The following is a 22,892-nucleotide window of genomic DNA, read 5'->3' as shown; positions in this document are numbered from 1 at the left end:
ATATAAAAGCGGCAAAAGGCAAAAGGCAAAAAGTTGTTGACGAGGCCAACAACACGCGGTGTTCCCAAGCGGTCCCCCATCTAAGTACTAACCGCGCCCGACGCTGCTTAATTTCGGTGATCGGACGAGAACCGATGTGTTCAGCGTGGTATGGTCGTTGGCGAAAGTCGATGGCAAATCGCTGGGCTTATACTTCGTATTTCGGTCCTGCCCACTTATATGTAGACGTATACTTTATTTTGTGTATTTTATTTCTGCGACACATCCTTCAGGACTGCCACGGATTTTGTTTACATTGTTGTGAAATCATAAAAAAAAAGGTGTTTTAATATTTTTGTTTTATGAAGTGAAATTACAATAGAGATACTGGAGGTTTTGCTTAAAAATCAGTAGCAGAAGTTTTTTTGGAAATAGACGACTCAAATATTTAGCACAATTGCATAGAAGTGGCCAAAATTCTGGCAAAAAAATCCTTAAATAGAAACATATAAAATATAAAAGCGGCAAAAGGCAAAAGGCAAAAAGTTGTTGACGAGGCCAACAACACGCGGTGTTCCCAAGCGGTCCCCCATCTAAGTACTAACCGCGCCCGACGCTGCTTAATTTCGGTGATCGGACGAGAACCGATGTGTTCAGCGTGGTATGGTCGTTGGCGAAAGTCGATGGCAAATCGCTGGGCTTATACTTCGTATTTCGGTCCTGCCCACTTATATGTAGACGTATACTTTATTTTGTGTATTTTATTTCTGCGACACATCCTTCAGGACTGCCACGGATTTTGTTTACATTGTTGTGAAATCATAAAAAAAGGTGTTTTAATATTTTTGTTTTATGAAGTGAAATTACAATAGAGATTCTGAAGGTTTTGCTTAAAAAGCAGTAGCAGAAGTTTTTTTGAAAATAGACGACTCAAATATTAAGCACAATTGCATAGAAGTGGCCAAAATTGTGGCAAAAATTCCTTAAATAGAAACATATAAAATATAAAAGCGGCAAAAGGAAAGCAAAAAGTTGTTGACGAGGCCAACAACACGCGGTGTTCCCAAGCGGTCCCCCATCTAAGTACTAACCGCGCCCGACGCTGCTTAATTTCGGTGATCGGACGAGAACCGATGTGTTCAGCGTGGTATGGTCGTTGGCGAAAGTCGATGGCAAATCGCGGGGCTTATACTTCGTATTTCGGTCCTGCCCACTTATATGTAGACGATACTTTATTTTGTGTATTTTATTTCTGCGACACATCCTTCAGGACTGCCACGGATTTTGTTTACATTGTTGTGAAATCATAAAAAAAGGTGTTTTAATATTTTTGTTTTATGAAGTGAAATTACAATAGAGATACTGGAGGTTTTGCTTAAAAATCAGTAGCAGAAGTTTTTTTTGAAATAGACGACTCAAATATTTAGCACAATTGCATAGAAGTGGCCAAAATTCTGGCAAAAAATCCTTAAATAGAAACATATAAAATATAAAAGCGGCAAAAGGCAAAAAAAAGTTGTTGACGAGGCCAACAACACGCGGTGTTCCCAAGCGGTCCCCCATCTAAGTACTAACCGCGCCCGACGCTGCTTAATTTCGGTGATCGGACGAGAACCGATGTGTTCAGCGTGGTATGGTCGTTGGCGAAAGTCGATGGCAAATCGCGGGGCTTATACTTCGTATTTCGGTCCTGCCCACTTATATGTAGACGTATACTTTATTTTGTGTATTTTATTTCTGCGACACATCCTTCAGGACTGCCACGGATTTTGTTTACATTGTTGTGAAATCATAAAAAAAAGGTGTTTTAATATTTTTGTTTTATGAAGTGAAATTACAATAGAGATACTGGAGGTTTTGCTTAAAAATCAGTAGCAGAAGTTTTTTTGGAAATAGACGACTCAAATATTTAGCACAATTGCATAGAAGTGGCCAAAATTCTGGCAAAAAATCCTTAAATAGAAACATATAAAATATAGAAGCGGCAAAAGGCAAAAAGTTGTTGACGAGGCCAACAACACGCGGTGTTCCCAAGCGGTCCCCCATCTAAGTACTAACCGCGCCCGACGCTGCTTAATTTCGGTGATCGGACGAGAACCGATGTGTTCAGCGTGGTATGGTCGTTGGCGAAAGTCGATGGCAAATCGCGGGGCTTATACTTCGTATTTCGGTCCTGCCCACTTATATGTAGACGTATACTTTATTTTGTGTATTTTATTTCTGCGACACATCCTTCAGGACTGCCACGGATTTTGTTTACATTGTTGTGAAATCATAAAAAAAAGGTGTTTTAATATTTTTGTTTTATGAAGTGAAATTACAATAGAGATACTGGAGGTTTTGCTTAAAAATCAGTAGCAGAAGTTTTTTTGGAAATAGACGACTCAAATATTTAGCACAATTGCATAGAAGTGGCCAAAATTCTGGCAAAAAATCCTTAAATAGAAACATATAAATATAAAAGCGGCAAAAGGCAAAAAGTGGTTGACGAGGCCAACAACACGCGGTGTTCCCAAGCGGTCCCCCATCTAAGTACTAACCGCGCCCGACGCTGCTTAATTTCGGTGATCGGACGAGAACCGATGTGTTCAGCGTGGTATGGTCGTTGGCGAAAGTCGATGGCAAATCGCGGGGCTTATACTTCGTATTTCGGTCCTGCCCACTTATATGTAGACGTATACTTTATTTTGTGTATTTTATTTCTGCGACACATCCTTCAGGACTGCCACGGATTTTGTTTACATTGTTGTGAAATCATAAAAAAAAAGGTGTTTTAATATTTTTGTTTTATGAAGTGAAATTACAATAGAGATTCTGAAGGTTTTGCTTAAAAATCAGTAGCAGAAGTTTTTTTTGAAATAGACGACTCAAATATTTAGCACAATTGCATAGAAGTGGCCAAAATTCTGGCAAAAAATCCTTAAATAGAAACATATAAATATAAAAGCGGCAAAAGGCAAAAGGCAAAAAGTTGTTGACGAGGCCAACAACACGCGGTGTTCCCAAGCGGTCCCCCATCTAAGTACTAACCGCGCCCGACGCTGCTTAATTTCGGTGATCGGACGAGAACCGATGTGTTCAGCGTGGTATGGTCGTTGGCGAAAGTCGATGGCAAATCGCTCGGCTTATACTTCGTATTTCGGTCCTGCCCACTTATATGTAGACGTATACTTTATTTTGTGTATTTTATTTCTGCGACACATCCTTCAGGACTGCTACGGATTTTGTTTACATTGTTGTGAAATCATAAAAAAAAGGTGTTTTAATATTTTTGTTTTATGAAGTGAAATTACAATAGAGATACTGGAGGTTTTGCTTAAAAATCAGTAGCAGAAGTTTTTTTGGAAATAGACGACTCAAATATTTAGCACAATTGCATAGAAGTGGCAAAAATTGTAGCAAAAATTCCTTAAATAGAAACATATAAAATATAAAAGCGGCAAAAGGCAAAAAGTTGTTGACGAGGCCAACAACACGCGGTGTTCCCAAGCGGTCCCCCATCTAAGTACTAACCGCGCCCGACGCTGCTTAATTTCGGTGATCGGACGAGAACCGATGTGTTCAGCGTGGTATGGTCGTTGGCGAAAGTCGATGGCAAATCGCAGGGCTTATACTTCGTATTTCGGTCCTGCCCACTTATATGTAGACGTATACTTTATTTTGTGTATTTTATTTCTGCAACACATCCTTCAGGACTGCCACGGATTTTGTTTACATTGTTGTGAAATCATAAAAAAAAGGTGTTTTAATATTTTTGTTTTATGAAGTGAAATTACAATAGAGATTCTGAAGGTTTTGCTTAAAAAGCAGTAGCAGAAGTTTTTTTGGAAATAGACGACTCAAATATTTAGCACAATTGCATAGAAGTTGCCAAAATTCTGGCAAAAAATCCTTAAATAGAAACATATAAATATAAAAGCGGCAAAAGGCAAAAGGCAAAAAGTTGTTGACGAGGCCAACAACACGCGGTGTTCCCAAGCGGTCCCCCATCTAAGTACTAACCGCGCCCGACGCTGCTTAATTTCGGTGATCGGACGAGAACCGATGTGTTCAGCGTGGTATGGTCGTTGGCGAAAGTCGATGGCAAATCGCGGGGCTTATACTTCGTATTTCGGTCCTGCCCACTTATATGTAGACGTATACTTTATTTTGTGTATTTTATTTCTGCGACACATCCTTCAGGACTGCTACGGATTTTGTTTACATTGTTGTGAAATCATAAAAAAAAGGTGTTTTAATATTTTTGTTTTATGAAGTGAAATTACAATAGAGATACTGGAGGTTTTGCTTAAAAATCAGTAGCAGAAGTTTTTTTGGAAATAGACGACTCAAATATTTAGCACAATTGCATAGAAGTGGCAAAAATTGTGGCAAAAATTCCTTAAATAGAAACATATAAAAGCGGCAAAAGGCAAAAAGTTGTTGACGAGGCCAACAACACGCGGTGTTCCCAAGCGGTCCCCCATCTAAGTACTAACCGCGCCCGACGCTGCTTAATTTCGGTGATCGGACGAGAACCAAATGTGTTCAGCGTGGTATGGTCGTTGGCGAAAGTCGATGGCAAATCGCGGGGCTTATACTTCGTATTTCGGTCCTGCCCACTTATATGTAGACGTATACTTTATTTTGTGTATTTTATTTCTGCGACACATCCTTCAGGACTGCCACGGATTTTGTTTACATTGTTGTGAAATCATAAAAAAAAGGTGTTTTAATATTTTTGTTTTATGAAGTGAAATTACAATAGAGATACTGGAGGTTTTGCTTAAAAATCAGTAGCAGAAGTTTTTTTGGAAATAGACGACTCAAATATTTAGCACAATTGCATAGAAGTGGCCAAAATTCTGGCAAAAAATCCTTAAATAGAAACATATAAAATATAGAAGCGGCAAAAGGCAAAAAGTTGTTGACGAGGCCAACAACACGCGGTGTTCCCAAGCGGTCCCCCATCTAAGTACTAACCGCGCCCGACGCTGCTTAATTTCGGTGATCGGACGAGAACCGATGTGTTCAGCGTGGTATGGTCGTTGGCGAAAGTCGATGGCAAATCGCTGGGCTTATACTTCGTATTTCGGTCCTGCCCACTTATATGTAGACGTATACTTTATTTTGTGTATTTTATTTCTGCGACACATCCTTCAGGACTGCCACGGATTTTGTTTACATTGTTGTGAAATCATAAAAAAAAAAGGTGTTTTAATATTTTTGTTTTATGAAGTGAAATTACAATAGAGATACTGGAGGTTTTGCTTAAAAATCAGTAGCAGAAGTTTTTTTTTGAAATAGACGACTCAAATATTTAGCACAATTGCATAGAAGTGGCCAAAATTCTGGCAAAAAAATCCTTAAATAGAAACATATAAAATATAAAAGCGGCAAAAGGCAAAAGGCAAAAAGTTGTTGACGAGGCCAACAACACGCGGTGTTCCCAAGCGGTCCCCCATCTAAGTACTAACCGCGCCCGACGCTGCTTAATTTCGGTGATCGGACGAGAACCGATGTGTTCAGCGTGGTATGGTCGTTGGCGAAAGTCGATGGCAAATCGCGGGGCTTATACTTCGTATTTCGGTCCTGCCCACTTATATGTAGACGTATACTTTATTTTGTGTATTTTATTTCTGCGACACATCCTTCAGGACTGCCACGGATTTTGTTTACATTGTTGTGAAATCATAAAAAAAAGGTGTTTTAATATTTTTGTTTTATGAAGTGAAATTACAATAGAGATACTGGAGGTTTTGCTTAAAAATCAGTAGCAGAAGTTTTTTTGGAAATAGACGACTCAAATATTTAGCACAATTGCATAGAAGTGGCCAAAATTCTGGCAAAAAATCCTTAAATAGAAACATATAAAATATAGAAGCGGCAAAAGGCAAAAAGTTGTTGACGAAGCCAACAACACGCGGTGTTCCCAAGCGGTCCCCCATCTAAGTACTAACCGCGCCCGACGCTGCTTAATTTCGGTGATCGGACGAGAACCGATGTGTTCAGCGTGGTATGGTCGTTGGCGAAAGTCGATGGCAAATCGCGGGGCTTATACTTCGTATTTCGGTCCTGCCCACTTATATGTAGACGTATACTTTATTTTGTGTATTTTATTTCTGCGACACATCCTTCAGGACTGCTACGGATTTTGTTTACATTGTTGTGAAATCATAAAAAAAAAGGTGTTTTAATATTTTTGTTTTATGAAGTGAAATTACAATAGAGATACTGGAGGTTTTGCTTAAAAATCAGTAGCAGAAGTTTTTTTGGAAATAGACGACTCAAATATTTAGCACAATTGCATAGAAGTGGCCAAAATTCTGGCAAAAAATCCTTAAATAGAAACATATAAAATATAGAAGCGGCAAAAGGCAAAAAGTTGTTGACGAAGCCAACAACACGCGGTGTTCCCAAGCGGTCCCCCATCTAAGTACTAACCGCGCCCGACGCTGCTTAATTTCGGTGATCGGACGAGAACCGATGTGTTCAGCGTGGTATGGTCGTTGGCGAAAGTCGATGGCAAATCGCGGGGCTTATACTTCGTATTTCGGTCCTGCCCACTTATATGTAGACGTATACTTTATTTTGTGTATTTTATTTCTGCGACACATCCTTCAGGACTGCCACGGATTTTGTTTACATTGTTGTGAAATCATAAAAAAAAGGTGTTTTAATATTTTTGTTTTATGAAGTGAAATTACAATAGAGATACTGGAGGTTTTGCTTAAAAATCAGTAGCAGAAGTTTTTTTGGAAATAGACGACTCAAATATTTAGCACAATTGCATAGAAGTGGCCAAAATTCTGGCAAAAAATCCTTAAATAGAAACATATAAATATAAAAGCGGCAAAAGGCAAAAAGTGGTTGACGAGGCCAACAACACGCGGTGTTCCCAAGCGGTCCCCCATCTAAGTACTAACCGCGCCCGACGCTGCTTAATTTCGGTGATCGGACGAGAACCGATGTGTTCAGCGTGGTATGGTCGTTGGCGAAAGTCGATGGCAAATCGCGGGGCTTATACTTCGTATTTCGGTCCTGCCCACTTATATGTAGACGTATACTTTATTTTGTGTATTTTATTTCTGCGACACATCCTTCAGGACTGCCACGGATTTTGTTTACATTGTTGTGAAATCATAAAAAAAAGGTGTTTTAATATTTTTGTTTTATGAAGTGAAATTACAATAGAGATTCTGAAGGTTTTGCTTAAAAATCAGTAGCAGAAGTTTTTTTTGAAATAGACGACTCAAATATTTAGCACAATTGCATAGAAGTGGCCAAAATTCTGGCAAAAAATCCTTAAATAGAAACATATAAATATAAAAGCGGCAAAAGGCAAAAAGTTGTTGACGAGGCCAACAACACGCGGTGTTCCCAAGCGGTCCCCCATCTAAGTACTAACCGCGCCCGACGCTGCTTAATTTCGGTGATCGGACGAGAACCGACGTGTTCAGCGTGGTATGGTCGTTGGCGAAAGTCGATGGCAAATCGCTGGGCTTATACTTCGTATTTCGGTCCTGCCCACTTATATGTAGACGTATACTTTATTTTGTGTATTTTATTTCTGCGACACATCCTTCAGGACTGCTACGGATTTTGTTTACATTGTTGTGAAATCATAAAAAAAAGGTGTTTTAATATTTTTGTTTTATGAAGTGAAATTACAATAGAGATACTGGAGGTTTTGCTTAAAAATCAGTAGCAGAAGTTTTTTTGGAAATAGACGACTCAAATATTTAGCACAATTGCATAGAAGTGGCAAAAATTGTGGCAAAAATTCCTTAAATAGAAACATATAAATATAAAAGCGGCAAAAGGCAAAAAGTTGTTGACGAGGCCAACAACACGCGGTGTTCCCAAGCGGTCCCCCATCTAAGTACTAACCGCGCCCGACGCTGCTTAATTTCGGTGATCGGACGAGAACCGATGTGTTCAGCGTGGTATGGTCGTTGGCGAAAGTCGATGGCAAATCGCAGGGCTTATACTTCGTATTTCGGTCCTGCCCACTTATATGTAGACGTATACTTTATTTTGTGTATTTTATTTCTGCGACACATCCTTCAGGACTGCCACGGATTTTGTTTACATTGTTGTGAAATCATAATATTTTTGTTTTATGAAGTGAAATTACAATAGAGATTCTGAAGGTTTTGCTTAAAAATCAGTAGCAGAAGTTTTTTTTGAAATAGACGACTCAAATATTTAGCACAATTGCATAGAAGTTGCCAAAATTCTGGCAAAAAATCTTTAAATAGAAACATATAAATATAAAAGCGGCAAAAGGCAAAAAGTTGTTGACGAGGCCAACAACACGCGGTGTTCCCAAGCGGTCCCCCCATCTAAGTACTAACCGCGCCCGACGCTGCTTAATTTCGGTGATCGGACGAGAACCGATGTGTTCAGCGTGGTATGGTCGTTGGCGAAAGTCGATGGCAAATCGCGGGGCTTATACTTCGTATTTCGGTCCTGCCCACTTATATGTAGACGTATACTTTATTTTGTGTATTTTATTTCTGCAACACATCCTTCAGGACTGCTACGGATTTTGTTTACATTGTTGTGAAATCATAAAAAAAGGTGTTTTAATATTTTTGTTTTATGAAGTGAAATTACAATAGAGATTCTGAAGGTTTTGCTTAAAAATCAGTAGCAGAAGTTTTTTTTGAAATAGACGACTCAAATATTTAGCACAATTGCATAGAAGTTGCCAAAATTCTGGCAAAAAATCCTTAAATAGAAACATATAAAATATAAAAGCGGCAAAAGGCAAAAGGCAAAAAGTTGTTGACGAGGCCAACAACACGCGGTGTTCCCAAGCGGTCCCCCATCTAAGTACTAACCGCGCCCGACGCTGCTTAATTTCGGTGATCGGACGAGAACCGATGTGTTCAGCGTGGTATGGTCGTTGGCGAAAGTCGATGGCAAATCGCTGGGCTTATACTTCGTATTTCGGTCCTGCCCACTTATATGTAGACGTATACTTTATTTTGTGTATTTTATTTCTGCGACACATCCTTCAGGACTGCTACGGATTTTGTTTACATTGTTGTGAAATCATAAAAAAAAGGTGTTTTAATATTTTTGTTTTATGAAGTGAAATTACAATAGAGATTCTGAAGGTTTTGCTTAAAAAGCAGTAGCAGAAGTTTTTTGAAAATGGACGACTGAAATATTTAGCACAATTGCATAGAAGTGGCAAAAATTGTGGCAAAAATTCCTTAAATAGAAACATATAAAATATAAAAGCGGCAAAAGGCAAAAAGTTGTTGACGAGGCCAACAACACGCGGTGTGCCCAAGCGGTCCCCACTCTAAGTACTAACCGCGCCCGACGCTGCTTAATTTCGGTGAGCGGACGAGAACCAAATGTGTTCAGCGTGGTATGGTCGTTGGCGAAAGTCGATGGCAAATCGCGGGGCTTATACTTCGTATTTCGGTCCTGCCCACTTATATGTAGACGTATACTTTATTTTGTGTATTTTATTTCTGCGACACATCCTTCAGGACTGCCACGGATTTTGTTTACATTGTTGTGAAATCATAAAAAAAAGGTGTTTTAATATTTTTGTTTTATGAAGTGAAATTACAATAGAGATACTGGAGGTTTTGCTTAAAAATCAGTAGCAGAAGTTTTTTTGGAAATAGACGACTCAAATATTTAGCACAATTGCATAGAAGTGGCCAAAATTCTGGCAAAAAAATCCTTAAATAGAAACATATAAAATATAGAAGCGGCAAAAGGCAAAAAGTTGTTGACGAGGCCAACAACACGCGGTGTTCCCAAGCGGTCCCCCATCTAAGTACTAACCGCGCCCGACGCTGCTTAATTTCGGTGATCGGACGAGAACCGATGTGTTCAGCGTGGTATGGTCGTTGGCGAAAGTCGATGGCAAATCGCTGGGCTTATACTTCGTATTTCGGTCCTGCCCACTTATATGTAGACGTATACTTTATTTTGTGTATTTTATTTCTGCGACACATCCTTCAGGACTGCTACGGATTTTGTTTACATTGTTGTGAAATCATAAAAAAAAGGTGTTTTAATATTTTTGTTTTATGAAGTGAAATTACAATAGAGATTCTGAAGGTTTTGCTTAAAAAGCAGTAGCAGAAGTTTTTTGAAAATGGACGACTGAAATATTTAGCACAATTGCATAGAAGTGGCAAAAATTGTGGCAAAAATTCCTTAAATAGAAACATATAAAATATAAAAGCGGCAAAAGGCAAAAAGTTGTTGACGAGGCCAACAACACGCGGTGTTCCCAAGCGGTCCCCCATCTAAGTACTAACCGCGCCCGACGCTGCTTAATTTCGGTGATCGGACGAGAACCGATGTGTTCAGCGTGGTATGGTCGTTGGCGAAAGTCGATGACAAATCGCAGGGCTTATACTTCGTATTTCGGTCCTGCCCACTTATATGTAGACGTATACTTTATTTTGTGTATTTTATTTCTGCGACACATCCTTCAGGACTGCCACGGATTTTGTTTACATTGTTGTGAAATCATAAAAAAAAGGTGTTTTAATATTTTTGTTTTATGAAGTGAAATTACAATAGAGATACTGGAGGTTTTGCTTAAAAATCAGTAGCAGAAGTTTTTTTTGAAATAGACGACTCAAATATTTAGCACAATTGCATAGAAGTGGCCAAAATTCTGGCAAAAAATCCTTAAATAGAAACATATAAAATATAAAAGCGGCAAAAGGCAAAAAGTTGTTGACGAGGCCAACAACACGCGGTGTTCCCAAGCGGTCCCCCATCTAAGTACTAACCGCGCCCGACGCTGCTTAATTTCGGTGATCGGACGAGAACCGATGTGTTCAGCGTGGTATGGTCGTTGGCCAAAGTCGATGGCAAATCGCGGGGCTTATACTTCGTATTTCGGTCCTGCCCACTTATATGTAGACGTATACTTTATTTTGTGTATTTTATTTCTGTGATCATCCTTCAGGACTGCCACGGATTTTTTTTACATTGTTGTGAAATCATAAAAAAAGGTGTTTTAATATTTTTGTTTTATGAAGTGAAATTACAATAGAGATACTGGAGGTTTTGCTTAAAAATCAGTAGCAGAAGTTTTTTTGGAAATAGACGACTCAAATATTTAGCACAATTGCATAGAAGTGGCCAAAATTCTGGCAAAAAATCCTTAAATAGAAACATATAAAATATAAAAGCGGCAAAAGGCAAAAAGTTGTTGACGAGGCCAACAACACGCGGTGTTCCCAAGCGGTCCCCCATCTAAGTACTAACCGCGCCCGACGCTGCTTAATTTCGGTGATCGGACGAGAACCGATGTGTTCAGCGTGGTATGGTCGTTGGCGAAAGTCGATGGCAAATCGCTGGGCTTATACTTCGTATTTCGGTCCTGCCCACTTATATGTAGACGTATACTTTATTTTGTGTATTTTATTTCTGCGACACATCCTTCAGGACTGCTACGGATTTTGTTTACATTGTTGTGAAATCATAAAAAAAGGTGTTTTAATATTTTTGTTTTATGAAGTGAAATTACAATAGAGATTCTGAAGGTTTTGCTTAAAAAGCAGTAGCAGAAGTTTTTTGAAAATGGACGACTGAAATATTTAGCACAATTGCATAGAAGTGGCAAAAATTGTGGCAAAAATTCCTTAAATAGAAACATATAAAATATAAAAGCGGCAAAAGGCAAAAAGTTGTTGACGAGGCCAACAACACGCGGTGTTCCCAAGCGGTCCCCCATCTAAGTACTAACCGCGCCCGACGCTGCTTAATTTCGGTGATCGGACGAGAACCGATGTGTTTAGCGTGGTATGGTCGTTGGCGAAAGTCGATGGCAAATCGCGGGGCTTATACTTCGTATTTCGGTCCTGCCCACTTATATGTAGACGTATACTTTATTTTGTGTATTTTATTTCTGCGACACATCCTTCAGGACTGCCACGGATTTTGTTTACATTGTTGTGAAATCATAATATTTTTGTTTTATGAAGTGAAATTACAATAGAGATACTGGAGGTTTTGCTTAAAAATCAGTAGCAGAAGTTTTTTTTGAAATAGACGACTCAAATATTTAGCACAATTGCACAGAAGTGGCCAAAATTCTGGCAAAAAATCCTTAAATAGAAACATATAAAATATAAAAGCGGCAAAAGGCAAAAAGTTGTTGACGAGGCCAACAACACGCGGTGTTCCCAAGCGGTCCCCCATCTAAGTACTAACCCCGCGCCCGACGCTGCTTAATTTCGGTGATCGGACGAGAACCGATGTGTTCAGCGTGGTATGGTCGTTGGCGAAAGTCGACGGCAAATCGCTGGGCTTATACTTCGTATTTCGGTCCTGCCCACTTATATGTAGACGTATACTTTATTTTGTGTATTTTATTTCTGCGACACATCCTTCAGGACTGCTACGGATTTTGTTTACATTGTTGTGAAATCATAAAAAAAAGGTGTTTTAATATTTTTGTTTTATGAAGTGAAATTACAATAGAGATACTGGAGGTTTTGCTTAAAAATCAGTAGCAGAAGTTTTTTTGGAAATAGACGACTCAAATATTTAGCACAATTGCATAGAAGTGGCAAAAATTGTGGCAAAAATTCCTTAAATAGAAACATATAAAATATAAAAGCGGCAAAAGGCAAAAGGCAAAAAGTTGTTGACGAGGCCAACAACACGCGGTGTTCCCAAGCGGTCCCCCATCTAAGTACTAACCGCGCCCGACGCTGCTTAATTTCGGTGATCGGACGAGAACCGATGTGTTCAGCGTGGTATGGTCGTTGGCGAAAGTCGATGGCAAATCGCGGGGCTTATACTTCGTATTTCGGTCCTGCCCACTTATATGTAGACGTATACTTTATTTTGTGTATTTTATTTCTGCGACACATCCTTCAGGACTGCCACGGATTTTGTTTACATTGTTGTGAAATCATAAAAAAAAGGTGTTTTAATATTTTTGTTTTATGAAGTGAAATTACAATAGAGATACTGGAGGTTTTGCTTAAAAATCAGTAGCAGAAGTTTTTTTTGAAATAGACGACTCAAATATTTAGCACAATTGCACAGAAGTGGCCAAAATTCTGGCAAAAAATCCTTAAATAGAAACATATAAAATATAAAAGCGGCAAAAGGCAAAAAGTTGTTGACGAGGCCAACAACACGCGGTGTTCCCAAGCGGTCCCCCATCTAAGTACTAACCCCGCGCCCGACGCTGCTTAATTTCGGTGATCGGACGAGAACCGATGTGTTCAGCGTGGTATGGTCGTTGGCGAAAGTCGACGGCAAATCGCTGGGCTTATACTTCGTATTTCGGTCCTGCCCACTTATATGTAGACGTATACTTTATTTTGTGTATTTTATTTCTGCGACACATCCTTCAGGACTGCTACGGATTTTGTTTACATTGTTGTGAAATCATAAAAAAAAGGTGTTTTAATATTTTTGTTTTATGAAGTGAAATTACAATAGAGATACTGGAGGTTTTGCTTAAAAATCAGTAGCAGAAGTTTTTTTGGAAATAGACGACTCAAATATTTAGCACAATTGCATAGAAGTGGCAAAAATTGTGGCAAAAATTCCTTAAATAGAAACATATAAAATATAAAAGCGGCAAAAGGCAAAAGGCAAAAAGTTGTTGACGAGGCCAACAACACGCGGTGTTCCCAAGCGGTCCCCCATCTAAGTACTAACCGCGCCCGTCGCTGCTTAATTTCGGTGATCGGACGAGAACCGATGTGTTCAGCGTGGTATGGTCGTTTGCGAAAGTCGATGGCAAATCGCTGGGCTTATACTTCGTATTTCGGTCCTGCCCACTTATATGTAGACGTATACTTTATTTTGTGTATTTTATTTCTGCGACACATCCTTCAGGACTGCTACGGATTTTGTTTACATTGTTGTGAAATCATAAAAAAAGGTGTTTTAATATTTTTGTTTTATGAAGTGAAATTACAATAGAGATTCTGAAGGTTTTGCTTAAAAAGCAGTAGCAGAAGTTTTTTTGGAAATAGACGACTCAAATATTTAGCACAATTGCACAGAAGTGGCAAAAATTGTGGCAAAAATTCCTTAAATAGAAACATATAAAATATAAAAGCGGCAAAAGGCAAAAAGTTGTTGACGAGGCCAACAACACGCGGTGTTCCCAAGCGGTCCCCCATCTAAGTACTAACCGCGCCCGACGCTGCTTAATTTCGGTGATCGGACGAGAACCGATGTGTTCAGCGTGGTATGGTCGTTTGCGAAAGTCGATGGCAAATCGCTGGGCTTATACTTCGTATTTCGGTCCTGCCCACTTATATGTAGACGTATACTTTATTTTGTGTATTTTATTTCTGCGACACATCCTTCAGGACTGCCACGGATTTTGTTTACATTGTTGTGAAATCATAAAAAAAGGTGTTTTAATATTTTTGTTTTATGAAGTGAAATTACAATAGAGATTCTGAAGGTTTTGCTTAAAAAGCAGTAGCAGAAGTTTTTTTGGAAATAGACGACTCAAATATTTAGCACAATTGCACAGAAGTGGCCAAAATTCTGGCAAAAAATCCTTAAATAGAAACATATAAAATATAAAAGCGGCAAAAGGCAAAAGGCAAAAAGTTGTTGACGAGGCCAACAACACGCGGTGTTCCCAAGCGGTCCCCCATCTAAGTACTAACCGCGCCCGACGCTGCTTAATTTCGGTGATCGGACGAGAACCGATGTGTTCAGCGTGGTATGGTCGTTGGCGAAAGTCGACGGCAAATCGCTGGGCTTATACTTCGCATTTCGGTCCTGCCCACTTATATGTAGACGTATACTTTATTTTGTGAATTTTATTTCTGCGACACATCCTTCAGGACTGCCACGGATTTTGTTTACATTGTTGTGAAATCATAATATTTTTGTTTTATGAAGTGAAATTACAATAGAGATACTGAAGGTTTTGCTTAAAAATCAGTAGGGGAAGTTTTTTGGAAATGGACGACTGAAATATTTAGCACAATTGCATAGAAGTGGCAAAAATTGTGGCAAAAATTCCTTAAATAGAAACATATAAAATATAAAAGCGGCAAAAGGCAAAAAGTTGTTGACGAGGCCAACAACACGCGGTGTTCCCAAGCGGTCCCCCATCTAAGTACTAACCGCGCCCGACGCTGCTTAATTTCGGTGATCGGACGAGAACCGATGTGTTCAGCGTGGTATGGTCGTTGGCGAAAGTCGACGGCAAATCGCTGGGCTTATACTTCGCATTTCGGTCCTGCCTTCCTATATGTGGACGTATACTTTATTTTGTGTATTTTATTTCTGTTTATATTGTTGTAAAATCATAAAAATCAAGAAAGGAAGCTAGCTTCGGCAAGCCGAAGCTTATATAAACAGCATCGAAGCTATAACGCTTTTTCTATACATTTTTCATATTCTCGACTATTGTTTATATGGCAGCTATATGATATAGTCGTCCGATTTTAATGAAATTCAATTCGTTATTCAAGAGCCGTAAGAATACTATATATTTCAAAAATCATGATTGCCTGATGAAAACAACGATGTTATCATTTTATTTCCGTTAATTCTATATATAATAGATTTTTCGACGTTATAATTGTTTCCATTATTTATATAAATACATATATAAATTTCGATCTTTTCTATGGCAGCTATATGATAGAGTTATCCGCTTCCGATAAAATTTAATCCGAAATTCAATAGTAGTTAGAAAACGACATTTGGAAGAAATGAAGTCGATCTGATCAAAAACAACGTCGTTAGAATTTTGTATTTCAATCTCTTGTATGGGAGCCATCCTATATAGTCGCCCGATTCGGCTCGTACCGACTTATATACTGCGTGGAACAACTACACAACTTTTGGGAAAGTTTCAGCAAGATAGCTTTAAAACTGAGAGACTAGTTTGCGTAGAAACGAACAGACGGACAGACGTACAGACGAATTTGGATTCAGATCGTAATGCTGATCAAGAATATATATACTTTATGGGGTCTGAGGTGTCTCCTTCACTGCGTTGCAAACTTCTGACTGAAATTATAATACCCTTTGCTCTGCAAGGGTATAAAAATGTTTTAATTTTTTTGTTTAATGAATGCAATCAAAAAAGGAGGAGTTTTTGCTTAAAAATCGGTACCGGAAAGTTTTTGGAAATTGATGTTTTAAAGTGGCTTAAGGCCTGCAGTTGCTATAGCTAAATGTAAGTTTTGCGCAATTTAAATTATGCGTAAATTTCGTAATAATAATAATAAAATATTTTTTTTCAGGCCATTTTTCTACGCGTTTCTGGGATGGAATCCTTGCATGCTCCGATGAAACCCCACATCACGTATAGTTTTCCCATATGGCGTCAAAAATTTACGTGCCGTGCAACGCCAAATAAAATGACATCAAATTTAATGATAAACTGCAGTTAAGCCAATTTACAGTTGACTTGTTTTAGGGGTGCAACTGCAACTGCCACTGCCACTGACAAGGGCACTGGCAAATGCGTGGCACGCAACTCAATGACTTTGCACTGACCTTCGTGTTTGGATTTGCAAGCGCCTTCTCCCTCTGGCGTATCGGAAAATCGGGTGCGACTTTTTATACGAGTATTGCGTAACTTTTTCACCTTTCGCGGGAGTGGTTTTCCCTTCCGATTGAATTGCAGCTCATCCAAGGCGAATCGAACACGGAAAGCCACTCAGTTGAGGGAGATCCACCTGCAGTCGCTGGCAGTGGGTCGTTACTGGCTTTGCTTGGCTCGGCTATTAGTTTTAATTAGCCACTGGCAGCCATCAAATAAACGTCTTTTTGCCAGATTACGCTCGCATCCAGCATCATAAGCGAACTAAAACTGGGATAGTTTCTCTCCTTGAGCCAGGAATGGCATGCAAATCGACATAAAATTAATAAACTCGCAAATTGCATGGCTTTCCCCTTTGTTGCTGGACTTCTAATTAGCTGGAAACTTTCTGTCCCTCCAGAACCTTGTGCTGGCTTTATCAAAAATTTGTTAATTAAGGAACTGCGCGACAGGACACCCCGTCAATGTCTTTAGCTTTGATGAGGACATTTGGCAGAAACAGTCGCAAGAAAGAAGAGCGATAAAATCTTAATGAAGCATTGGGTCGCTTAGATTTGTATGTCGATTTAAAGAGCAATTAACCGGAAAGAAGAAGGTGTCATAAAGGAAAAAACTGGCACTTGAACTGTTGCATACTTAACTCGATCATTAATTATTCTGATCTCCGTTCCTTATTAATTAAGTAGGAAATGCTACAAGTCATAAACGTTACAAGTTGAAACATTCATTTTTGAATCTACCCTGAAACAAGAAAGGTAGCTAACTTCTGCAAGCCGAAGATTATATACCCTTGCAGTCATCAAATATGTCAAGCAAAATACATAAAGGCTAAACAACATCGATGATCATGTCTGATGAAAAACAACGATTTTATAATTTTATTTTTGTTGATTCTAATAATCTATATTATAGTTGTCCCATTTTTATTAAATTTTTTTCTCGGTTCAAGGGTAGTTAAAAAAGTCGATATTGTAAAATTATTGCTCGTGAAATAAAAAACAACGACGTTATAATTTTTTTCCCATTATTTCTATATATATTTTTCGATCTTTCCTATGGCAATTTAATCCGAAATTTGATAGTGGTTAAAAAACTCCATCTGCAAGAAATGAAGTAAATCCATTCAAAAACAAGAAAGGAAGCTAGCTTCGGCAAGCCGAAGCTTATATACCCTTGCAGTCATCAAATATGTCGAACAAAATCCATAAAGGTTAAACAACATCGAAGCTAAGACGATTTTTCTATTCATTTTCCATATTTTCGACTATAGATCATATGGGAGCTATATGATATAGTTGTCCGATTTTGATCAAATTTAACTCGTAATTCAAGAGTCGTAAGAAAACTCTATATTCCAAAAATCATACTTGTCTGATGAAAAACAACGATGTTATCATAGTTTTTTCGATCTTTCCTATGGCAGCTATAAGATAAAGTTGTCCGATTTTTATGAAACTTTTTTCTCAATATAAGGGTTGTTAAAAAACTTGATGTTCAAAAAATCAAGCTCGTGGGATAGAAAACAACGATACTATCAATTTATTTCCATTAATTCTATATATATTTTTCGATCTCTCCTATGGCAGCTATGATAGAGTTATCCGATTTTGTTCAAATTTAATCCGAAATTCAATAACAGTTAGAAAACGCCATCTTGAAGAATTCAAGTCGATCTTATCAAAAACAACAGAGTGAGAATTTTTTATTTCATTCTATTGTATTGGAGCTATCCGATATAGTCGGCCGATCCGGCCCGTTCCGAATTATATACTGCGTGCAACAACTACACAACTTTTGGGAAAGTTTCAGCACGATAGCTTTAAAACTCAGAGACTAGTTTGCGCGGAAACGGACAGACGGACAGATGGACAGACGGACAGACGTACAGACGGATTTCGATTCTGCTCGTGATGCTGATCAAGAATATATATGCTTTATGGGGTCTGAGGTGTCTCCTTCACTGCGTTGCAAATTTCTGACTGAAATTATAATACCCTTTTGCTCTGCAAGGGTATAACAACGGACCGAGAACTTTTTTTTTTCAATCCCTCGTATGGGAGCTATCCGATATAGTCGGCCGATCCGGCTCGTTCCGACTTATATACTGCGTGCAATAACTACTATAGCTTTAAAACTGAAAGACTAGTTTGCGTAGAATTGGACAGACGGACAGACGTACAGACGTACAGACGAATTTCGACTCAGATAGTGATGCTGATCAAAAATATATATACTTTCCTTCACTGCGTTGCAAACTTCTGACTGAAATTATAAGTGTATAAAAAGGGCAATAAAAATTGTTTGCATTTAGAACCAAGTCTTTCTGTGCTTATTAATATTGAAGTCCTGAAACTAGGAATATAAATTTTTGATTTATCAGCTATAGAGCTTGCCACTAAGTTTTCCAAAAAGTATGTATTGTAAACATAATTTAACCTTCGTTAAAAGTCGATAAGTAATATTCGTTCGAACTTAGACGTAGGAAGTTTCAAATGATTATTTATTTGAAATGAATTCACGACGCTAACAGAACCACCATGTTAGTGATTTCCTGTTGTTGAGGTAGCTTAAAAGGACTTCCGATACAAACAAACTAAGGGTACTGCGATGAATATCCACACCACAAAACAACGCTAAGCGTTTGACGACCTTCCCTTTACGTGCTGCGAAAATGTCCAGCAGCTGAAAGCCAAGCTCATCCCTTTCCAGCTTTCCCGCTCAAAGCATAAATTAAGTTGAAGGATGAGCAGCAGGAGTGGGGACACTCATGGCCTTAGCCAAGAAACTTTAGTGCATTTATCCTGCGTGACTTTCTGCTGTCGGAGGGGTCCATTCCGTCTTGTTGGCGTCCTTTGCTCTCAGCATCCGAGCAGCATTGGCCATCCAATTTAATTGCAATTTTCCTTCCAAGCGACCAAAGACAAGTAACCGAAGCAAATAGATCATGTCATCTTGTCAACAAGTTTTACAATTTAATTGCACGCTCAACACAGCACGTCCGCGAACAGCTTAATTTGTAGCCAAGTTTAAAAGTCGAAATCGCATGTGTGAAAAGATTTTCTTTTGCTTCGAAGGAAGATTAATTACTTTAAGTAAGGTGTTTTCATAATAGTTTAACCACTGAAGGTTTTTAATACACAAGCATACATAAAAAAAAGGCGTTCAATTAAGTTTAATTTTCTGCAAGTGTGTTTGTAAGAGTTGAGTATTTATATCTACGTTAATGGTAATAGGGTTTTGGTTAGAAACTTGCAAATCAGTTTTAGTTTCAGTCACCCTATAGAGTTTATTCAGGATTAAAGTCGTGTCGATCGAGCCATATCCCTAGGCCATAGGGCCAGATCGCTGGACACACGTTTCCAGTAGTTGAATTGGTTGCTTATAGTTTCCCTCGGTCTGACAATGAACGACCTTGCTGGCAGAGCGGACCTTTTGTGCATTGTGCAGCACTGGCGAATGCAAATGCGAATCTGAATGGGACGCCATTCACAGAAATCATATTACGTATACGCCCCACAGAACGCCGCACTTACCACAATGCAGCAGCAATTTTTGATTCTCTGTCATTTCCCCCAATCCGAAGAGGTAAGGAAGGAGAGGAGTGGAGTGGAGCACAGGGGATCTGTGTTTGCACATTTCGTTGCTGTTCAATCCCAGCGGGTCTCGTAAACACTTGGCCAACACGCAAACACACAGAGCACCAGCGAAAGGAAATGTGCATCGAGATTGAACGGGGAAAACTTGGACGAGGGTTCCGCTTTGGCAATTGGCAATCCTTGACCCGTCATAACGTCTTCTTTTCGCCCTCGGATTCCCCCAGCTGACAGCCGAGTTAAATGAGATATGCTTTTTACATTTTTTCGATAAATTTCCAGCACTTGCCTTGGACCAACTGCTTCTGGGGGTGGGCTAAAATTATTGGAGAGCCAAAACCGTAACATAAAAATGGCAAGCGGATTTGCGCAGCGCTTAATATTGAGATTTAGTGAGGAGCGATATTTATGGCAAGCAGCAAGAAGCAAGCTCGCAGAACCAATTTGGGAAGAGTGCTTAGTTTTACCCAGATTTCAGCAGCTTATCTAGTGACATTGATGAATGCCCGGGGCAATTAGTGCTCCGGCTATATAAGAGAAGCTATCCTCCTCCAGTGCTTCATACATCAAGATGCGCTCCCTACTCCTTGTAAGCTTCCTCTTCGGCCTGGCCTGGTCCTATCCGGAACCGGAGCTCTCGCCCTCGTCCCCGGCACCTGGGAACGAGACCTCCGATGGGGCCGAGGTGCCCGCCTTCTCCCCTTTCAGCCTCTCCGATGGCAGGTTCGCCCTCGGCGCCTTCGCCAAGGTCAACTGGTTCCAGGCCCAGGAGACCTGCGCATCCTACGGGTACACGCTGGTGAGCATCCCCTCGCAGGCGGACCAGAACAACCTGCGCAACTTCCTCTTCAGGTACGCCCGCTCGCAGCAGGAGCTCCTCAACGACCCGCTCTGGACCTCGGGCACCGACCTGGCCAGCGACAACAACTGGGTCTGGTTCAGCAACGGACGCACCATCAACTACCGCAACTTCAAGAACGGATCCCCCGGCGACTACAGTAGCGACCACTGCCTGGGCATCAACGGAATCACCGGTCTGTGGGAGAACGAGAGGTGCTCCGAGCAGCGCTACTTCGTCTGCGAGAAGCGTTGTCAGTTCGACGACGACGTTTACTAGCATAGTCCGTCGCAATTTGTTTAGAAACTGTTGGTGTTGGTGTTGGTTTATTAAAATATCAGCCAAATGTGAGCATGCAAAAGTGCGATTTAGTTTTTCATTCATGAAAATCGTCTCACAGCTTGGGTTACGTAGCAATCTCCTTTTGTTTGCTTTTTGGCGAGCTTTAAGGCAGGGTGCTCGACAGCTCTTCGCCCGTCCACTTTGTTTGAATCAACTTAGGTCGGAAAAAAAGAATTTTTGCGTTGTCAGAACATACATATTTTGAAAACTAAATTCTAGGAATTTAATTGATAATTAAAGTTATTGACAGATACTGACAGGTTGTTAAAAGCTGTTATGTCCGTTTCTCGTAAATTAATAAGGACATACTATTTCCTAAGAAGTGTGTAACATATCAAGGGAACAACTTTCGAAGCTTTGAAATACATATATATACATATTGTTGATCAAGATCAGATCTTATACGTAAATTCGAGTATTTGGTACGGAACGCAAGTTTATTAAATGTTTAAGCCGCGGCCACCTATAATACCCCCTCTTGGTTAGTACAAAAAAATTGATTTTGGAACTCAGTGATAGCTTTTTACAAGTTTACTCCGCCTACTTTTACGCCCACCCACAGCTCAAGGGGCGGCCTACCCTGGCTGTTCTTAAATAAGTTTTCACGTATATTGAAACTGCTGATGTGAGTAAGTCGAGGCACTCGGTTATATCGCTCTCTCTTGTGCAGCCATTAGGGCTTTATTTCTACAAAAGTGATGAATCTGGTATTGACGAAGTTGAGAATATTTTGTATTTGCTTATCTTGTGACATTGATTAATGCCCGTGCCAATGAGTACTCTGAGTATATAAGGGGACTTCATTCCTTCCATTGCTTCATAAGATTCAAGATGCGTTCCGCAGTCCTGATCGGTTTTTTCCTCGGCTTGGCTTGGTCTCACCCGGAACCGGAGCTCTCGCCCTCGTCACCGGCACCTGGAAACGGGACCTCCGAGGAGGACAAGGTGCCCGCCTTCTCGCCTTTTAGCTTCCGCGATGGAAGCTACGCCATGGGCAGCTTCGCCAAGGTCAACTGGTTCCAGGCCCAGGAGACCTGCGCATCCTACGGGTACACGCTGGTGAGCATCACCTCGCAGGCGGACCAGAACAACCTGCGCAACTTCCTCTTCAGGTACGCCCGCTCGCAGCAGGAGCTCCTCAACGACCCGCTCTGGACCTCGGGCACCGACCTGGCCAGCGACAACAACTGGGTCTGGTTCAGCAACGGACGCACCATCAACTACCGAAACTTCCAGGACGGAAAGCCCTCCCGCTATGAAGCCCACTGCCTGGGCATCAACGGATTCACTGGACTTTGGGTGAACGAGAGTTGCGACGAGCAGCGCTACTTCATCTGCGAGAAGCGTTGTCAGTTCGACGACGACGTTTATTAACCCAATCGGTTGATATGACCTATAGGTTTTTAGTGCTGGACGATTAAAGAATCAGCCACATGTGTGCACGCAAAAAATGAGATAGAGCTTTTGGTTTTATATGGTCCGTTGTCATTTCCTTTTTAAGATTTCGTTTAAAAATTAATTGTCGCCTCATGGAAATCCAACACACAACTGTTATCCTTTCGCGATTAAAATGTACTTTCGTATCTTCCTGATGAGCTCATTGTTCATTCTTTTGAGA

At 40.0% G+C, this 22,892-nt stretch overlaps 2 protein-coding genes, 31 non-coding genes and 1 pseudogene across 33 annotated transcripts; 2 read left to right on the top strand and 32 right to left on the bottom strand.

The window, feature by feature from the left end:
* Window positions 1-43: 43 nt before the first annotated feature.
* On the bottom strand, window positions 44-162 carry LOC122320226. Its single transcript, XR_006245573.1, has one exon. It is a non-coding gene; the product is annotated as a 5S ribosomal RNA (ribosomal RNA).
* A 373-nt stretch (window positions 163-535) lies between these two features.
* LOC122320225 lies at window positions 536-654 on the bottom strand. Its single transcript, XR_006245572.1, has one exon. It is a non-coding gene; the product is annotated as a 5S ribosomal RNA (ribosomal RNA).
* A 367-nt stretch (window positions 655-1,021) lies between these two features.
* Window positions 1,022-1,140, bottom strand: LOC122320224. Its single transcript, XR_006245571.1, has one exon. It is a non-coding gene; the product is annotated as a 5S ribosomal RNA (ribosomal RNA).
* A 365-nt stretch (window positions 1,141-1,505) lies between these two features.
* Window positions 1,506-1,624, bottom strand: LOC122320223. The gene has a single exon (XR_006245570.1). It is a non-coding gene; the product is annotated as a 5S ribosomal RNA (ribosomal RNA).
* A 364-nt stretch (window positions 1,625-1,988) lies between these two features.
* LOC122320222 lies at window positions 1,989-2,107 on the bottom strand. The gene has a single exon (XR_006245569.1). It is a non-coding gene; the product is annotated as a 5S ribosomal RNA (ribosomal RNA).
* Window positions 2,108-2,470: 363 nt separating this feature from the next.
* On the bottom strand, window positions 2,471-2,589 carry LOC122320221. The gene has a single exon (XR_006245568.1). It is a non-coding gene; the product is annotated as a 5S ribosomal RNA (ribosomal RNA).
* Window positions 2,590-2,960: 371 nt separating this feature from the next.
* On the bottom strand, window positions 2,961-3,079 carry LOC122320219. Its single transcript, XR_006245566.1, has one exon. It is a non-coding gene; the product is annotated as a 5S ribosomal RNA (ribosomal RNA).
* A 364-nt stretch (window positions 3,080-3,443) lies between these two features.
* On the bottom strand, window positions 3,444-3,562 carry LOC122320218. Its single transcript, XR_006245565.1, has one exon. It is a non-coding gene; the product is annotated as a 5S ribosomal RNA (ribosomal RNA).
* A 370-nt stretch (window positions 3,563-3,932) lies between these two features.
* Window positions 3,933-4,051, bottom strand: LOC122320217. The gene has a single exon (XR_006245564.1). It is a non-coding gene; the product is annotated as a 5S ribosomal RNA (ribosomal RNA).
* A 357-nt stretch (window positions 4,052-4,408) lies between these two features.
* Window positions 4,409-4,528, bottom strand: LOC122320175. The gene has a single exon (XR_006245524.1). It is a non-coding gene; the product is annotated as a 5S ribosomal RNA (ribosomal RNA).
* A 364-nt stretch (window positions 4,529-4,892) lies between these two features.
* LOC122320211 lies at window positions 4,893-5,011 on the bottom strand. The gene has a single exon (XR_006245558.1). It is a non-coding gene; the product is annotated as a 5S ribosomal RNA (ribosomal RNA).
* Window positions 5,012-5,386: 375 nt separating this feature from the next.
* LOC122320200 lies at window positions 5,387-5,505 on the bottom strand. The gene has a single exon (XR_006245547.1). It is a non-coding gene; the product is annotated as a 5S ribosomal RNA (ribosomal RNA).
* Window positions 5,506-5,869: 364 nt separating this feature from the next.
* On the bottom strand, window positions 5,870-5,988 carry LOC122320165. Its single transcript, XR_006245514.1, has one exon. It is a non-coding gene; the product is annotated as a 5S ribosomal RNA (ribosomal RNA).
* A 365-nt stretch (window positions 5,989-6,353) lies between these two features.
* On the bottom strand, window positions 6,354-6,472 carry LOC122320164. Its single transcript, XR_006245513.1, has one exon. It is a non-coding gene; the product is annotated as a 5S ribosomal RNA (ribosomal RNA).
* Window positions 6,473-6,835: 363 nt separating this feature from the next.
* Window positions 6,836-6,954, bottom strand: LOC122320189. The gene has a single exon (XR_006245536.1). It is a non-coding gene; the product is annotated as a 5S ribosomal RNA (ribosomal RNA).
* A 363-nt stretch (window positions 6,955-7,317) lies between these two features.
* Window positions 7,318-7,436, bottom strand: LOC122320166. The gene has a single exon (XR_006245515.1). It is a non-coding gene; the product is annotated as a 5S ribosomal RNA (ribosomal RNA).
* A 363-nt stretch (window positions 7,437-7,799) lies between these two features.
* LOC122320178 lies at window positions 7,800-7,918 on the bottom strand. The gene has a single exon (XR_006245527.1). It is a non-coding gene; the product is annotated as a 5S ribosomal RNA (ribosomal RNA).
* Window positions 7,919-8,265: 347 nt separating this feature from the next.
* LOC122320176 lies at window positions 8,266-8,385 on the bottom strand. The gene has a single exon (XR_006245525.1). It is a non-coding gene; the product is annotated as a 5S ribosomal RNA (ribosomal RNA).
* A 370-nt stretch (window positions 8,386-8,755) lies between these two features.
* LOC122320167 lies at window positions 8,756-8,874 on the bottom strand. Its single transcript, XR_006245516.1, has one exon. It is a non-coding gene; the product is annotated as a 5S ribosomal RNA (ribosomal RNA).
* A 363-nt stretch (window positions 8,875-9,237) lies between these two features.
* On the bottom strand, window positions 9,238-9,357 carry LOC122320183 (annotated as a pseudogene).
* Window positions 9,358-9,722: 365 nt separating this feature from the next.
* LOC122320156 lies at window positions 9,723-9,841 on the bottom strand. Its single transcript, XR_006245505.1, has one exon. It is a non-coding gene; the product is annotated as a 5S ribosomal RNA (ribosomal RNA).
* A 363-nt stretch (window positions 9,842-10,204) lies between these two features.
* Window positions 10,205-10,323, bottom strand: LOC122320145. Its single transcript, XR_006245494.1, has one exon. It is a non-coding gene; the product is annotated as a 5S ribosomal RNA (ribosomal RNA).
* Window positions 10,324-10,687: 364 nt separating this feature from the next.
* LOC122320253 lies at window positions 10,688-10,806 on the bottom strand. Its single transcript, XR_006245600.1, has one exon. It is a non-coding gene; the product is annotated as a 5S ribosomal RNA (ribosomal RNA).
* A 362-nt stretch (window positions 10,807-11,168) lies between these two features.
* On the bottom strand, window positions 11,169-11,287 carry LOC122320242. Its single transcript, XR_006245589.1, has one exon. It is a non-coding gene; the product is annotated as a 5S ribosomal RNA (ribosomal RNA).
* A 362-nt stretch (window positions 11,288-11,649) lies between these two features.
* Window positions 11,650-11,768, bottom strand: LOC122320171. The gene has a single exon (XR_006245520.1). It is a non-coding gene; the product is annotated as a 5S ribosomal RNA (ribosomal RNA).
* A 348-nt stretch (window positions 11,769-12,116) lies between these two features.
* Window positions 12,117-12,237, bottom strand: LOC122320174. The gene has a single exon (XR_006245523.1). It is a non-coding gene; the product is annotated as a 5S ribosomal RNA (ribosomal RNA).
* Window positions 12,238-12,608: 371 nt separating this feature from the next.
* On the bottom strand, window positions 12,609-12,727 carry LOC122320231. Its single transcript, XR_006245578.1, has one exon. It is a non-coding gene; the product is annotated as a 5S ribosomal RNA (ribosomal RNA).
* Window positions 12,728-13,091: 364 nt separating this feature from the next.
* Window positions 13,092-13,212, bottom strand: LOC122320173. The gene has a single exon (XR_006245522.1). It is a non-coding gene; the product is annotated as a 5S ribosomal RNA (ribosomal RNA).
* A 371-nt stretch (window positions 13,213-13,583) lies between these two features.
* LOC122320172 lies at window positions 13,584-13,702 on the bottom strand. Its single transcript, XR_006245521.1, has one exon. It is a non-coding gene; the product is annotated as a 5S ribosomal RNA (ribosomal RNA).
* Window positions 13,703-14,065: 363 nt separating this feature from the next.
* LOC122320170 lies at window positions 14,066-14,184 on the bottom strand. The gene has a single exon (XR_006245519.1). It is a non-coding gene; the product is annotated as a 5S ribosomal RNA (ribosomal RNA).
* Window positions 14,185-14,554: 370 nt separating this feature from the next.
* Window positions 14,555-14,673, bottom strand: LOC122320220. Its single transcript, XR_006245567.1, has one exon. It is a non-coding gene; the product is annotated as a 5S ribosomal RNA (ribosomal RNA).
* Window positions 14,674-15,020: 347 nt separating this feature from the next.
* On the bottom strand, window positions 15,021-15,139 carry LOC122320139. The gene has a single exon (XR_006245488.1). It is a non-coding gene; the product is annotated as a 5S ribosomal RNA (ribosomal RNA).
* A 5,511-nt stretch (window positions 15,140-20,650) lies between these two features.
* Window positions 20,651-21,296, top strand: LOC108094236 (regenerating islet-derived protein 4-like). The gene has a single exon (XM_017194694.1). It carries the CDS (start codon window positions 20,666-20,668, stop codon window positions 21,209-21,211), a length of 546 nt encoding a protein of 181 aa, XP_017050183.1. The 5' UTR covers window positions 20,651-20,665; the 3' UTR covers window positions 21,212-21,296.
* Window positions 21,297-22,105: 809 nt separating this feature from the next.
* On the top strand, window positions 22,106-22,728 carry LOC108094197 (regenerating islet-derived protein 4-like). Its single transcript, XM_017194650.2, has one exon. The coding sequence runs from the start codon at window positions 22,106-22,108 to the stop codon at window positions 22,646-22,648; it is 543 nt and encodes a 180-aa protein (XP_017050139.1). The 3' UTR covers window positions 22,649-22,728.
* Window positions 22,729-22,892: the final 164 nt, after the last annotated feature.

Source organism: Drosophila ficusphila, unplaced genomic scaffold, assembly GCF_018152265.1.
Source record: "Drosophila ficusphila isolate 14025-0441.05 unplaced genomic scaffold, ASM1815226v1 contig_414, whole genome shotgun sequence".
Lineage (NCBI taxonomy): Eukaryota > Metazoa > Arthropoda > Insecta > Diptera > Drosophilidae > Drosophila > Drosophila ficusphila.
The sequence above is the reverse complement of the archived record's forward strand: the minus strand, read 5'-3'. Positions and strand labels throughout refer to the sequence as shown.